At 43.4% G+C, this 14,625-nt stretch overlaps 2 protein-coding genes across 5 annotated transcripts in view; one reads left to right on the forward strand and one right to left on the reverse strand.

The window, feature by feature from the left end:
- Positions 1-13,156, reverse strand: part of SGSM2 (small G protein signaling modulator 2) — a 157,094-nt gene extending 143,938 nt beyond the window's left edge. For all 4 annotated transcript variants that reach the window (XM_081944350.1, XM_081944349.1, XM_081944348.1 and 1 more), the window contains exon 1: positions 12,774-13,156. In XM_081944350.1, the coding sequence (XP_081800476.1) occupies positions 12,774-12,830 (57 nt within the window). In that variant the 5' untranslated portion in view covers positions 12,831-13,156. The remainder of the gene's footprint in view (positions 1-12,773) is intronic.
- The window catches only part of LYRM9 (LYR motif containing 9), a 403,766-nt gene that overhangs the window by 102,997 nt on the left and 286,144 nt on the right, over positions 1-14,625 (forward strand). The gene's annotated exons all lie outside the window — the stretch shown is intronic.

Genomic DNA, 14,625 nt, shown 5'->3' on the forward strand with positions numbered 1-14,625 from the left:
TATAGATCAGTGATGGTGAACCTTTTCTGGAGGGTCATGCGTGGGTGTGCCACACCCATAATACAATGCGCATGACTCCAGCGTGCATGCACATATGACCAGCGCTCTCCCTCCCCCATTTTTCACCCTCCCCAAGCTCCAGAGGCCTTATAGGAGACTGGGGAGGGTGAAAACAGCCTCCCCCGCCCCTCCAGAGGCCCCCCAGAGGCTTCAGGAGCTTCCCTGAAGTCTCTGGAGAGCGGAAAACCGCCCCTACGGGCAAACCGGAAGTTCAGGAACAAACTTCCAGTTTGCTCGTAGGGTTGTTTTTTATCCTCCTGAGCCTTCAGGGACCTTCAGGAGGCTTCCCTGAAGGCTCCAGAGGACGAAAAATGGACCTACGGACAAACCGGGACTTCCGGTTTGCTTGTAGGGTCGTTTTTTGCCCTCCGGGGCCATAAGGGAAGCCTCCTGAAGGCTCCAGAGAGCTAAATTGGAAGTACGTTCCCGAATTTCCGGTTTGCCTGTAGGGCTGGTTTTTTGCGCTCCGGAGACTTCAGATACTGGAGGGTAAAAAATGGCCTCAAAAGCCGGCCAGCTGGCCAGCTGACAGGGCAATGCCTCACGTGCTTTGACAAATGGCTCCACGTGCCACCTGTGGCACGCTTGCCATAGGTTCGCCATCATAGGTATAGACTATATAGCAGTGATGGCGAGCCTTTTCGGCTCTGAGTGCCCAAACCAGAACGCCCGTGCATATGTGTGCATGTGCGTGTGCTGGAGCACCGGAAATCCAAAAACCAGTGTGTGCATGCCTGGTTTTTGGCCCTTTTAGGGCCATTTTGGGATTGTTTTCGTGCTGTTTTGGGGCCATTTTCAGGCCGTTTTTCATGTACGCCGGAAACTAGAAGATCAGCTGGCAATGGTGCACGTGCCCACAGAAAGGGCTCTGGGTGCCACCTCTGGCATGTGTCCCATAGGTTCACCATCATAGCTATAGAGTCTCCTGCTAGAGCAGGGGGTTGGACTACAAGACCTCCAAGATCCTTCCAACTCTGATAGTCTATGCTCTTATGATCTTGTACATTAGCTCATCCAGAGCTAGTTGCCCAGAACAAGTGGCCCACAAGAGGAATTAAGCTGCCCTCTTTCGTGACCAGTTCTGAAGGATGAAAAAGGGTCATTGGACTTGAGTCTCCAGAAGACAGATTCGTGGTCTCTTTAGGCAGCATGCTAGATACAGGGACTGGTTCCCAAAGAGCAAGAATTTCTCCAGGCTTTGCAACTGGGAATGGATGTGAAGAGCTATTGAGACCACCATGATAAATAGCAGAAATGCCACTGAGAGATGCCCATCAAGGCTTTAAAGAAAAGACTGGACAAGTGTTTGTCTGAAATGGTTTTCTGTCTGAGCGGGGGGGGGGGGGTTAGACTAGAAGACCTCCAAGGTCCTTTCCAATTCTAATAAATAATAAATAATAAAATTTTATTTGTTAGCCGCACCCTCTCCCGAAGGACTCGGGGCGGCGTACAATAAAAACATATAAAATACAAAATATGGACAATACATACACAAAATAGACAGTATTGGAGTATTCTCTACTCCAAATCACATCAGTCCCTACCCATTCATTTGGGCTCCCTCATCTTTCAGGAAACCACATGAAGATTTACAGTCCCTTCTCTTCCTTCGTGGGGGCTTCACAGCCAGGAATCAGAAAACAAGGACGAAAAAAACAGAACCTGCCAACTGTGTTTTCTGCTGCAACAGCTTTTGAACAAAACGTGGAAACTTCTACCGACTGTGAGTTGCCTGGAAAGCTTATTTCCTTTTTCCCTTTTCAAGCTGTGTTACTCACCAGGCAGCTGGCAACAGACAAGCCGGGGAAGCAAGCAGGCTTGAAATACAGGCGATGTGTGAACGCAACTTGAGCAATCTGGGAATCATCTTTCTGCTGCTGCTGCTTTTTGCCAATCTTGACTTCAAACGCATTCTGGTGCAAGTCTTCAACAATTCCTCCCCCCCAACTCCCAGAAAAAGTCAGAACTGAAGAAGGACTGAAGCAAGAACCAAAGAAGCTTCTTGGATGAGAAGCGAAACGTCTTTCAAGGAAAAACGAAGAAAGTCCAGTTGCCTTTTGAAAAAGCACCTTTGGGACAGCAACTGTGACCTGGAGGACTAAGAATCCCCATAGACATTTCCCTCCAGATGTCCCATCATTTAAAAAAACAACTTTACAAGTCCAGGAGCAGTGGGGGACTACTGCCAATTCGGACCGGTTCGGATAGTTCCAACTGGTAGGCCTGCCCACCTGCCCTATGCTATTTTGGCCATATATCAGTGTGTTTTTTTGGAGCTATGCGCATTTCCAGTGCTAGGCGAAGCGGTTGCTACATTACAATACAATACAATACAATACAATACAATACAATACAATACAATACAATACAATACAATACAATACAATACAATACAATACTAGAGTTGGAAGGGACCTTGGAGGCCTTCTAGTCCAACCCCCTGCCTAGGCAGGAAACCCTATACCGTTTCAGACAGATGGCTATCCAACATCTTCTTAAAGACTTCCAGTGTTGGGGCATTCACAACTTCTGGAGGCAAGCTGTTCCACTGATTCATTGTTCTAACTGTCAGGAAATTTCTCCTCAGTTCTAAGTTGCTTCTCTCCTTGATTAGTTTCCACCCATTGCTTCTTGTTCTACCCTCGGGTGCCTTGGAGAATAGTTTGACTCCCTCTTCTTTGTGGCAACCTCTGAGATATTGGAACACTGCTATCATGTCTCCCCTAGTCCTTCTTTCTCTTAAACTAGACATACCCAGTTCCTGCAACCGTTCTTCATATGTTTTAGTCTCCAGTCCCCTAATCATCTTTGTTGCTCTTCTCTGCACTCTTTCTAGAGTCTCCACACCTTTTTTACATCGTGGCGACCTGAACTGAATGCAGTATTCCAAGTGTGGCCTTACCAAGGCATTATAAAGTGGTATTAACACTTCACGTGATCTTGATTCTATCCCTCTGTTGATTATATTATATGATGCCCACCTCTACCCATGAGGGATGGGGATGGAGGAACAGTCCTACCTGGAAGGAACAGCACAGATTTGAGATTTTGTAAGTCTCATATCAAAATAATTTGCCTTGTGTGGTAACTGAAGACTTGAAGATGAAACCGAGTTTCCTGGAAAATAAGACAGGGACTTACATTCTTTTGACCCCTGAAATAAGTGCTTGGCCTTGTTTTTGGGGAGGTCTTATTATTTTTGGGGTGCAGGAGGCAGTGAGCGTGGTCACTTCATGGCTGTTGCTGTGTTGCTGGCTGGGGAATTCTGGGAGCTGAAGTCCACAAGTCTTAAAGTTCCCAAGATTGGACACTCCTCCATTAACCTTTCAGTTCCTTATTTCTTTTGTTGGCTACTTGAATCCTAGCACAAGTAGCAGAAATGGGGCATATATGGAATAGCTAAGAGAAGACTTTGGACAAGCAAAGAGCTTGATGAATGAAGCTCAACTCCTGATTTATAATTCCAACCAGCCTGTCAAAGTATATCTAATTCAGTGGACATTTGCTCTTCAAATAGGTTTGCAGTAATGTTTATATACAGTACAGGTGGGCCTCGACTTACAACAGTTCATTTAGTGACCGCTGGAAGTTACAACATCCCTGAAAAAAGTGACTTATGGCTGTTTTTATCACGATGATAAAACGTTGCAGCATTCCGGAGTCATGTGATTACTTTTTGCGACCTTCCAACAAGCAAAGTCAGTAAGGAAACCAGATTCACTTAACAATGGATGTAAATTGTAAACAGTGATTTGGGAAGGAGGATTAGAAAACTTTGTTATTAAATATTATGGATGTTTAGCTAGAATAGGATATAAGGATTCAGTGTTATTGGAGGATTTTAGAAATAGTAAATGAAATGCCAGTATGTGGTTATGTATTAAATCTTGGTATATTTTATGATGAAGGACGTTTAAACAATTATAGTCAAATGAAAATGGAGGTATGATGATGGTAACATGTATAAATATCTGAGTTAAAATACTTGAGTTATTGCTAAGAGGAGTCCATCCAAAGTTGATTAAGGAGATGATTAAAGGACTGACACCACAAACGGCAGAAGATATGAGACTGTTTTGCTACTGGAAAGATACAGGTTGATAGATGGAAAGGTATAATTTAAAACTAGTTAAATTTAGTGAAATTTAGTGACAATAGATATAGTTAAATAAATAATTGATAATGATAATAATGTATACAATGTGTAGTGTTATGATAAGTAATAATTGGATATGAATATTGAATGGTACCCATGAAAGGAATATTAGAAATCCTTTTGGATTATATATAAAGGTTAATAAAAAAGAACTAAGTTAGATACAGTTAAGTTTTGTTTATTAGGGGGAAATGTTATGATAAAGGACACAGTCAAATAAAGGAGAGATAATGATAATAATGTATATATATACATGGGTACAACATAAGGAAACTGGATGTAAATTGTAAACAGTGATTTGGAAAGGAGGATTAGAAAATTTTGTTATTAAATATTATGGATGTTTAGCTAGAATAGGACATAAGGATTTAGTGTTATTGGAGGATTTTAGAAATAGTCAATGAAATGCCAGTATGTGGTTATGTGTTAAATCTTGGTATATTTTATGATGAAGGACGTTTAAACAATTATAGTCAAATGAAAATGGAGATATGAAGATGGTAACATGTATAAATATCTGAGTTAAAATAGTTGAGTTAATACGAATTATGTTTGTTGACTGTGGAAGAGATGTCCGAAAGCCTTTTTGTAACCAACTGATACACTTTCTACAGCATGTAAAGAAGGATGTGTGTTTGTTTTGAAAATTAAAAATTAAAAAAAAAATATTAAAAAAATAAGGAAACCAGATTCACTTAACAACGGTGTTGCTAATTTAGCAGCTGCAATGATTCACTTAACAACCGTGGCAAGAAAGGTCCTAAAATGGGACCACGTTCACTTAACAACTGCCTCACTTAGCAACTGAAAATTGGGGCTCAATTGGGGTCGTAAGTTGAGGACTCGCTGTAGTTACATGTCAGGGGCTGTGTTTCAATTAATGTAGATGATTGTATTAAAATATATAGATGGGCAACTTTAAGAGGAATTTTTGGGACAGTTTGCTAGATCAGGGTGGGGGGTGGGGTGGGGACACAGGAACCTATCTATATGACCTGGCCATTATGGAAGAAATTTCCCAGTTGTGGATTCTACAACTGAATGGAATTTTTATTCTGGTGAGACTGTTGTTGTTAGTTGTGAAGTCATGTCCGACCCATCGTGACCCCATGGACAACATTTCTCCAGGACTTCCTGTCCTCTACCATCCTCTGGAGCCCATTCAAACTCACACATTCTGCTTTGGTGACTCCATTAAGCCACCTCATTCTCTGTCTCCCCCTTCTTCTTTTTCCCTCCATTTTTCCCAGCATGAGGCTCTTCTCCAGGGAGTCCTTCCTTCTCATTAGGTGGCCATTTGAGTCTCCTCTTCAGGATCTGGCCTTCCAAAGAACAGTCAGGGTTGATCTCCTCTAGGACTGACTGATTTGATCACCTTGCAGTCCAAGGGACTCACAGGAGTCTTCTCCAGCACCAGAGTTCAAAGGCCTCAATTCTTTGGTGCTCAGCCTTTCTTAAGCTCCATCTTTCACAGCCATCCATTGCAAATGGGAAAACCATAGCCTTGACTATGCACACTTTTGTTGGCAGGGTGATGTCTCTGCTTTTTAGTATGCTGTCTAGATTTGGCATAGCTTTCCTCCCCAGGAAGAAGCCTCTTTTAATTTCTTGGCTGCAGTCCCCATCTGCGGTGACCTTGGAGCCCAGGAAAATAAAATCTGTCACTACTTCCTTTTCTTCCCCATCTATTTGCCAGGAATTGAGAGGGCCGGGTGCCACGATCTTAGTTTTGATCTGGTGAGATGGTGGTCTAGTTTTAGTTTTGATCTTAGTTTTAGTTTTGATCAATCTTAAGTTTTGATCTGGCGAGATGGTGATCCTAAAAAAAAACCCTACCTGTGTCAGATACTTTAATGGCTGTGAGTAACCAGGTCACTTAGCTGTTAATTGAAGCAGAGCGATCTGGGTTCTGATGGATGGGGCCAGCTGAACAACAAGCCTGCTCTGTAGAACTTGGTGTCCCTTTTCCATCTTGTCTTGTCACGGAAAAGCAAATTGTTTGACACAGGGGCTTAAAAGCAATCCTAGCAGGAAAGCAAGCAACTCCAATTTCCAAGCGGCATTATGAGCTTGCCTTTCTGTTCAAGTTAAAAAAATAATAATAATCTCGTACCAATGGGAATTGCAAAGCTGACAAAAGAAAAATCAAGTCGTTAAATACGGTATCTGTTAAGGACAACTTTGGGAAAAGCTTTGCCCACTCCAGAACACTGAGAACATGGAAATTGCACCCAGGGTGATAAAATAAATGCTTTAAGAATAAAACTCTGCTATGGAATCTTCCTGGCTAGGCTCTCACCATTTAGCATTACGCCAAGGTTACCTGCTGCGATTGGAAAAAACCAGGCGGAGAAATGGAAAATAATAATAATGAACTGGTTAATTTAAGAACAATCAAAATGCTTCAATATGGGAAAAGAGGAGGCTGCTCAACAGAATCCAATTAGATCCCTTCATTTTGTTTACTTAACACCTCTTCATTTAAAGGGCACAGAAGGAGATTTGCCATCAAGCCTTTCAAAGAATGAAACATCCTTTTTTTTAAAAGAAAGCAATTACATATTTTTAAAAAATGCTTCATGAGATTTTTTACCAGCAACTATTCTAGACTTTATAGAAAGGAGAAACAGTGCTTTCTATGCTGTCCAAAGCAAAATAGGCAGTCCTCCATTTATGACAATTGGGGGCTCAGAATTTAGGTTGCTTAGCAAATAGCAAAAACAAGAAAAGCCACAGGACCTGATGATATCCCAGTAGAAAATATAAAATTGCTGGAAGACAATGGGAATTTTTTTTTACTGCAGCTCTTCAATTGAATATATGAAACAGGAAAGATGCCAAACGATCGGCTAAAATCAACCTTTGTGACAATCGCCCCAAAAATAATTGCAAAGAAGTATACCAAATACAGAACAATAAGCTTAATGAGCCATGCCCTGAAAATATTCCTGAGAATAATTCGCACAAGAATATACCACAAAATTGAGGAGTGACTAAGTAACACATCATTTGGTTTCAGAAACAATCTGAGATGCCCTATTCAGCCTTCAAGTTCTTGTGGAGATGTCAATCACAGTGTTTACATGTGCTTCAACAATTTTGAAAAAGCATTTGATAAAATAAGACCCAACAAACTATTACAAATCCTGAAACAAGTGGGACTAGATGACAAAGACATCCAAATCATAAAGAATCCATATTGGCATCAGGTAGCAAATATGAGACTAGGGCAAAAACACTCAGAATGATGCAGAAATACGAAGAGGTGTCAGACAGGGCTGCATTCTGTCTCCACTGTTTTTTAATATCTACTCTGAGTCAATTTTCAACGAAGCACTGGAAAACATTGATGCTGGTCTCAAAGCAAATGGTGTTCAGATCAACAATTTAAAGTATGCTGATGATACAGTTCTGCTTCTTCAGTAAGCATGAAGACCTTCAGCTCCTCATCAACAGAGAAATATCTGAAAAATATGGTTGGAAGCTTAACACCTCAAAACCCAAGATTCTGGTCGTCAGCAAACAACCCATTAATTTACCACTGATAAATTCGGAAGGAATACCACTAGAAAAAGTTGAAAGGATCATGTATCTCTGTTTTAATTTACATGAAAGCTGGGACATGATGAGTGAAGTAAAGACAAGGATAGAGAAAGCTTGAACAGCATTTTTTTCAAAATGGAAAAGGTTCTTCTGCAGTCACGGCATAAGCCTAAGACTGAAAATCAGGCTTGTCAGATGTTACATCTTTTCTATCCTGCTCTACGGAGTGGAGAGTTGGTCTATGATAGAAAACCACTTGAAGAAACTAGAAGCATTTGAAATAGGGATTTACAGACGGCTGTTACGTATAAACTGACACAGCACCCCTCATATAAATATGTCCAATTGCCAAGCATCTCAATTTTGATCACATGACCATGGGGATGCTGTTCAGTGCTTCTGTAAGTTTGAACGGTCACTAAATGAACTGTTGAAGACTACCTGTACAGGGTGGGAGAAATTGGATGGGGGAAAATGTCTATCTAATACACGACATGTCTTTTAGAACAGATTCCATATTCTTCTCCTTCTGGCTAACAAAAGGGAATGCCTGTTTTGAGCCCACAACTGCTGGGACCCCACATTGTAAAGCAAAGAAATAATGATTTTGCCCAAATTAACATTGTATCTTTAGCCTTCTTCTTCTTCTTCTTCTTCTTCTTCTTCTTCTTCTTCTTCTCCTTCTCCTTCTCCTTCTCCTTCTTCTTCGCTAGTTCTTAATAGATGGCTATATAGTTTCTTGATTATTCTTTCTTCTGTTCCCATAAGTATCTTATCCAACTCTGAACTTTCCAAGTTAAAACCATACTCCCTTTTATCTTTTTCAGATCTTGATTGTATTTGCAATTGTGAAAACCAACCTATATCAATCCCGTTTTTCTAATTCTTGTTTTTGTTTGAGTCCCCCCCCCCCTTTCTGTTAAGATATCTTTGTATCTACCTACTAGTATTTGGATGTGTCAATGCTTCCATTATTGAAAGCTACATTGATATTTCTAAATAATGTTTCCCTTTTACTCTTACCCATATTATTAATAATCCATTCCTTACTTAATCAACCTCGTCCTGCATGACCGCGGAAAGAGCAGGACTTAAATTGCATCGGTAACACAGAAAGAGAAGGAAAGGTTTTTGTTTTTGAATGAATGTTGGTCTCGCTATCAACCCCCCACCCCACCCCCACCGTGCACAGCCCCTCCCACCCAAAACACACATTCACAGTTGCAAGCACGACAGTAGCATCTGCGTCATCAAGATCACAGCAACTGATGGGAGGGAGATAATGAAAGAAGATAGAGAGATGGAATATTACGATGAATCCCCTGTATTGCTCATCTGTCCTTTTCATAGAAAACGGAGAAGCAAATGTCCATTGAATGCATCCTTTTTTAAAAGATGCATTGGATGGACATTCTGTTCTACTCTTTGCAATCCTCACCCCCCCCCTGACACTCCCCAAGCCTATGTAATCACATTTCTGCCAGCTAAAGATAACATTTTCAAAATGCATCCAACGAAATGTTGAGAAACGAATGCACCGGTAGGCAATTCAGCCGCAGAAAATGCAATTGGATTTGGACTAAAAATTTCCAAGTTCCGCTAACCGGTCCTGATGCAAGAAAGATTTTAAAAAATCTGAGCGGAAGAATTTATTCAGAGTGGCAGCTCCCTCCTGATTACCCCAAGCATCTTCCTTGTCAAGAACAGGGACATTAATTATTTTGCTGATGGAGATTTGGAACAATAAGGAAAACAAAATCTTTGTCAATTTCCTGCAGAGATGGATCGTTAAACAGCAATCTTCCTACTATAAAGGCTTTTGCAGCAACATACCTCTCAGCCTCTGAAAAGCCATAAAGCTCTCTGCCCTCTTAAACTGCACCCTGGCACAAGAGCCAAGCACCCAGACACCTGGTATTTTTAATTCTCTAGGTCAGGGATGGCTAACCTTTTCCGGACTGAGTGCCCAAAGTGCGCATGTCTGAACTCCCAAAATGGAATGTGCGCACAGCCCCCCGCACACTCCCCGTTCCCCATGCATGCGCAGCAGAGACCCAACGACTAGCTGGCCGGCGGGAGGCATGCACGCCTGCGTGGTGGAGCTGAACTAAGGCAACAGCTCGCATGCCCACACAGAGGGCGCTGCATACCACCTGTGGCACGCGTGCCATAGGTTCACCATCACAGGTAAAAAAAATGATTCCTGTCCAGTTGAAAGCCACTGCTGGCCAGAAACATGTAATGGGAGGCTATTAAACTATATTAAGCCAGGGTTTCTCAACCTTGGCAACATGTGGACTTCAATTCCAGATTTCTCAGCTGGCTGATGGATTCTGGTAGTTGAAGTCCACACGTCTTAAAGTTGTCACAGTTGAGCAACACCGCACTAAGCCATACTAAGCCTTCCCAAAACTGATACTTTCCAAATGTACGTGCTTATGGCCAGCAATGGCCTTTACCTTCACCTGGAATATAATCTCCAGAATTCCATGGCTGAGAATGTTGGGCTTTGTAGTCCTGACACATGTGGGGGATCCCCAACTGCATAATGGATTTCTGGTCCAATTAGGTGATATTTCTAATGGACTTTGATGGATCATAGAGCAGCAAATTTCAACTTGGTTGGTGCTTGGATGGGATACCACCAGGAAATTTTATTGCCAAGAAATCCTAAAAATAACCTGAAAGGAAGCTGTAACAAACCAAATCATGCCATGCCAAGGAAACTGCATAGATCTATAATTGAATCTGAATCATGATTTTAGATTTTTTAAAAAATAAATAAATAAAACAGGCCAAGATTTTACAGTGATTGGAGCATTTCTCCATCACTGTCTTTAAGATTTGATACGTATGATTCAGAAAATGTAGGCAGATTTCTAACCTTGTTCCTTTGACCCCACGACCATCACACCGGTCCTAGGAAAATATCTGTCAGCAACAGGTCCTTTGTGAGACCATAATATTCTGCATGCCCTCAGAGGCACTCTTGTTTGTATCAGCAGAGACAAAGTTGACTGTCCTTGGTCTGCCCCAGTAGACTAAGCATTTTGCCTAATACAGATAGTCTTCAGCTTACAACCACAATTGCGCCCAACATCTCCTCTTGTTAAGGGAGACATTGGTCAAGGGACTTTTGCCCCATTTTACAACCTTTCGGGGCCACCGTTGTTAAGTGAATCACTGCAGTTGATAAGTTACTAACCCCATTGTTAAGTGATCTGACCTCCCCATTGACTTTGCTGGTTGGGAGGTCACAAAAGAAGAATCACATGACCTTGGGACACTGCAACGGTCATAAATATGAACCAGTTGCCAAGCGTCTGAATTTTGATATAAATGTTCGTGAGGATGCTGAACAGGTCATAACTGGGGAAAAAACATTCCTAAAAGTCACTTTTTTCAGTGCCGTTGTAACTTTGAGCGGTCACTAAATGAACTGTTGTAAGTCGAGGACTAGCTGTATTACATCCATTTCCCTTTCCAAGACCTTATTCATAAACAGGTCCTTTGCATCAGCTGGTCCCTTCTGAACTAGACACGTCAAGGATGAAACCAGAACTCTTTCCATGAAATAAAGAGAGAGAAACAGCCTTTAATAACAACAATATATGCTGTTTTTGATCCACCACAAAGGGGAACCTGGAAGCTGACTGGTTGCCAAGCCAAAGGTGGGTAAAATGAGCTTGAGTAGGTCCATCATAATCAAACACAGCTTGTGCCAAAGTACACAGGATTAGCAAAAGGGTAAAAGCTGCCATCCAAATGTTTGTCCTCCCTCATCTCACCTGGTTGGACAAGAGAGAGACAAAGAGGTCTCTGAGCTTGTACGGGCGGGCGGCGTGTATATTTGATCAAAACCTGGCAGACTGGCTCAATTCAGGAATGAGAAAGTCTCCATTTCTCTCGAAAAGATTTTGAAATCGTCCACCAGCTTAGCTGCAGCTTCACTCCAAAGAAGGGGCCGGGCACCGAAAGAGATGCTTCTATAAACACCCTTTACAAATTTTAAGATTTATAACTATTTGTCTGAAGTGGTGTAGGGTTTCCTGCCTAGGGAGGGGTTGGACTAGAAGACTTCCAAGGTCCCTTCCAACTCTAGTTATTCTATATTCTAAATTTTAATCCGTGTGTGTGTGTGTGTGTGTGTGTGTACCCATTCAGCTTTATTCCCCCAATCTATACCTTATAATTGGTTTTGCACGCAAGTCTTGACATCCCACACAATTAGATGTCAAGGACCTATTCAAATACGATGGACGGACATGATTGAATTAACTCTTTGGATTCACACAACCCTCGGATTCACGTCCTTCCCCAGATTCTAAGCCAGACAAAAATATCAACCTCTAAGCCAGCTTAGTCAAACGGATTCTGCTTTGAATTTACTACAGGTTGCGCGAAGGCAGCCCATGAGCCGCGATGCAAGCCAACTTCATTGCAACTTAGCGTTTGGAGTGAACCCAACCTGAGGGGCACACTGAAAGACGAACATGGTTAGTAGCAGAACCCAGATCAGCGCTGGGAAGCAGGCAAAAGAGTCGTGGGAATACGGTTCCGAATGACACGCCTTCTTTGCTGTTTCATTTAAGACCGGAGCAACATCCAACTCGTGGTTAGGAGCCATAAGGCGAGGACTTTCCCACTTAGCGACTCATCTGGTAGCCACCCCACAGTCACCGCGGGATGCCAACCCCAAACCTGAATAGGTGGCATAGTGGCTAAGATACTGAGCTTGAAGCTTAGAAAGGTCGGCGGTTCGAATCCCTAGCACGGGTCTCCAGCGTGAGCAGGGGGTTGGACTAGATGACCTCTAAGGTCCCTTCCAACTCTGTTACCATTTACTAACCCCAAAATGCAACCCAACCACGGCAAGAGAGAGAGAAGAGTGATGGTGGTCCGGTTTTCTCCTACACCCCCTCCCCAAATCGGTAAAAAAGACAAGCTAACGACGACCACTACCACACAAACACCCCCCGCCCCTCAAAAAAATCTGCCCCCGAGGCTTACTTACCTCCTTTTTCACGTTCCAAAGCATTTTTTCCTTCGCGGCATCTTCCGAGCAACTCATGGTGCCGCGGGGGCACGAAAGGTCCGGGGCGATCGGAAGCGGGGGGAGAGAAGGGCGGACTAAGCCGGGGGCGAAGGCAGGGCGGGGGTCTCCCGCTGGCGCTGCGCTCTGCAGAGCTGGGACCGACCGGCCCCGCAGAGGCGAGCCAGACAGGCGCCTTCCTCCTCCTCCTCCTCCTCCTCCTCCTCCTCTTCCTCCTCCTGCTGCTTCGCCGCCGCCGCCGCAGCCCTGCTCTCTCTCTTGCAGCGGGCAACCCCTTCAGCCGCCGCCGCTGCAGCCATCTTCCGCGGCCTCCCCCACATTGACGTCACTCCAGCTGGCCCAACCTGGTTTCCCCCCGGGGGGGGCAAGAGGAGGAAAGAGGGAAGCGCCCGGGGGGGGGGGATTATCTAGTAACAATGCACTTGTGTGATGGGCAGGCGCGCGCAGGCGGCTGGAGGGGTGGGGTTGTCTCTTGGCCAGTCAAGGCAAGTGGTGTATGTAAGGGTATCTCCAAACCTTGGGGTAAAGCGGAGGGCTCCAGAGCATGGACCGAACGCCTTAACCTTGCAATGTTTGTTGCAAGGGTCCTTCTGTCCTTCTTTGCTCTCCCACCCCCTCCTTCCGCTTGGATTGGAAAAGTAGCCCTGCGAGGTAGACTAAAGGGGGCGGGAGCTGTGCTATTCCAGGTTAGAGGCGCCTCGCTAAAGCGCCCCCCCCCCGTTCGTCGTACCCGTGCTCTGGGTTCACACGGGATCAAAGTGTGTTGGGCAAACTCGTGGGATCGGTTGGTGGTTCACAAGCGTGCTAGTCACCCAGCAAACCGGGCTGCGTGTAAGCCGGGATGTATAGATTCTGCCTTAACTCCCTTGTATATAGAAAGGATAGGAAACCTTGGTTTGAATCTGCAGATGCCCGCGGTAAATAACTATCATTGTTGGATCTTAGGATTCTTGACAATATATCTTGTCTTTTTATGTACACTGAGAGCATCCCCACCAAAGACAAATTCCTCGTGTGTCCAATCACTCTTGGCCAATAAAGAATTCTATTCTATTCTAGTCTATTCTAAATCATGGGGTAATCGGGGCTTATGGATGTAACAACAGGTATAGTCAGTTATTTGATTTGCAAAGACAACCTTTCAACGTTCACCAAGACAACGAGACACAAGAACAGTTTTTTCCCCGAACGCCATCACTCTGCTAAACAATTCCCTCACCACTGTCAAACCATTCACTAAGGCTGCATTACTATTACTATTAGTCTTCTCATCCTTCCTATCGCCCATCTCTTCCCACTTACGGATGCAGGACTGTAACTTTGTTGCTTGTATCCTTACTGAAATTGATGGTTTCCTGATTGCTTATTTGTACCCTATGACTATCATTAAGTGTTGTGCCTTACGATTCTTGACGTATGTATCTTGTCTTTTTATGTACACTGAGAGCAGATGCACCAAAAACAAATTCCTTGTGTGTCCAATCACACTTGGCCAATAAAGAATTATGTTCTTTTCTATTCTATTCATTGAGTGAACATGGCTACAAGGAGAAAGAGAGAGAGTAACACTCCAGGGTCTGTGGCAGTCTGTCTTATTGATTGGATTGATAATCCTAGCTTTTCATTTAGGAGCTAAGGCAGAAGATCAAGCGTCTATGAAGATTCTCAGTCATCCAGGTCATGGTTGTCCTCAAGGTGTTTTTTTCAAGAGGCAATTGGATTTTCTGGGTTTTCTTTGAAGGTATTTCACTTCTCCAAGAAGCCCTTTCAGCTCAGCTCTTCTTCAGAGCTGGAGAAGCTTCTTGGAAGAGAA

The sequence above is a fragment of the Natrix helvetica genome (genome assembly GCF_964273705.1).
Source record: "Natrix helvetica genome assembly, chromosome: 2".
Taxonomy (NCBI): Eukaryota; Metazoa; Chordata; class Lepidosauria; order Squamata; family Natricidae; genus Natrix; species Natrix helvetica.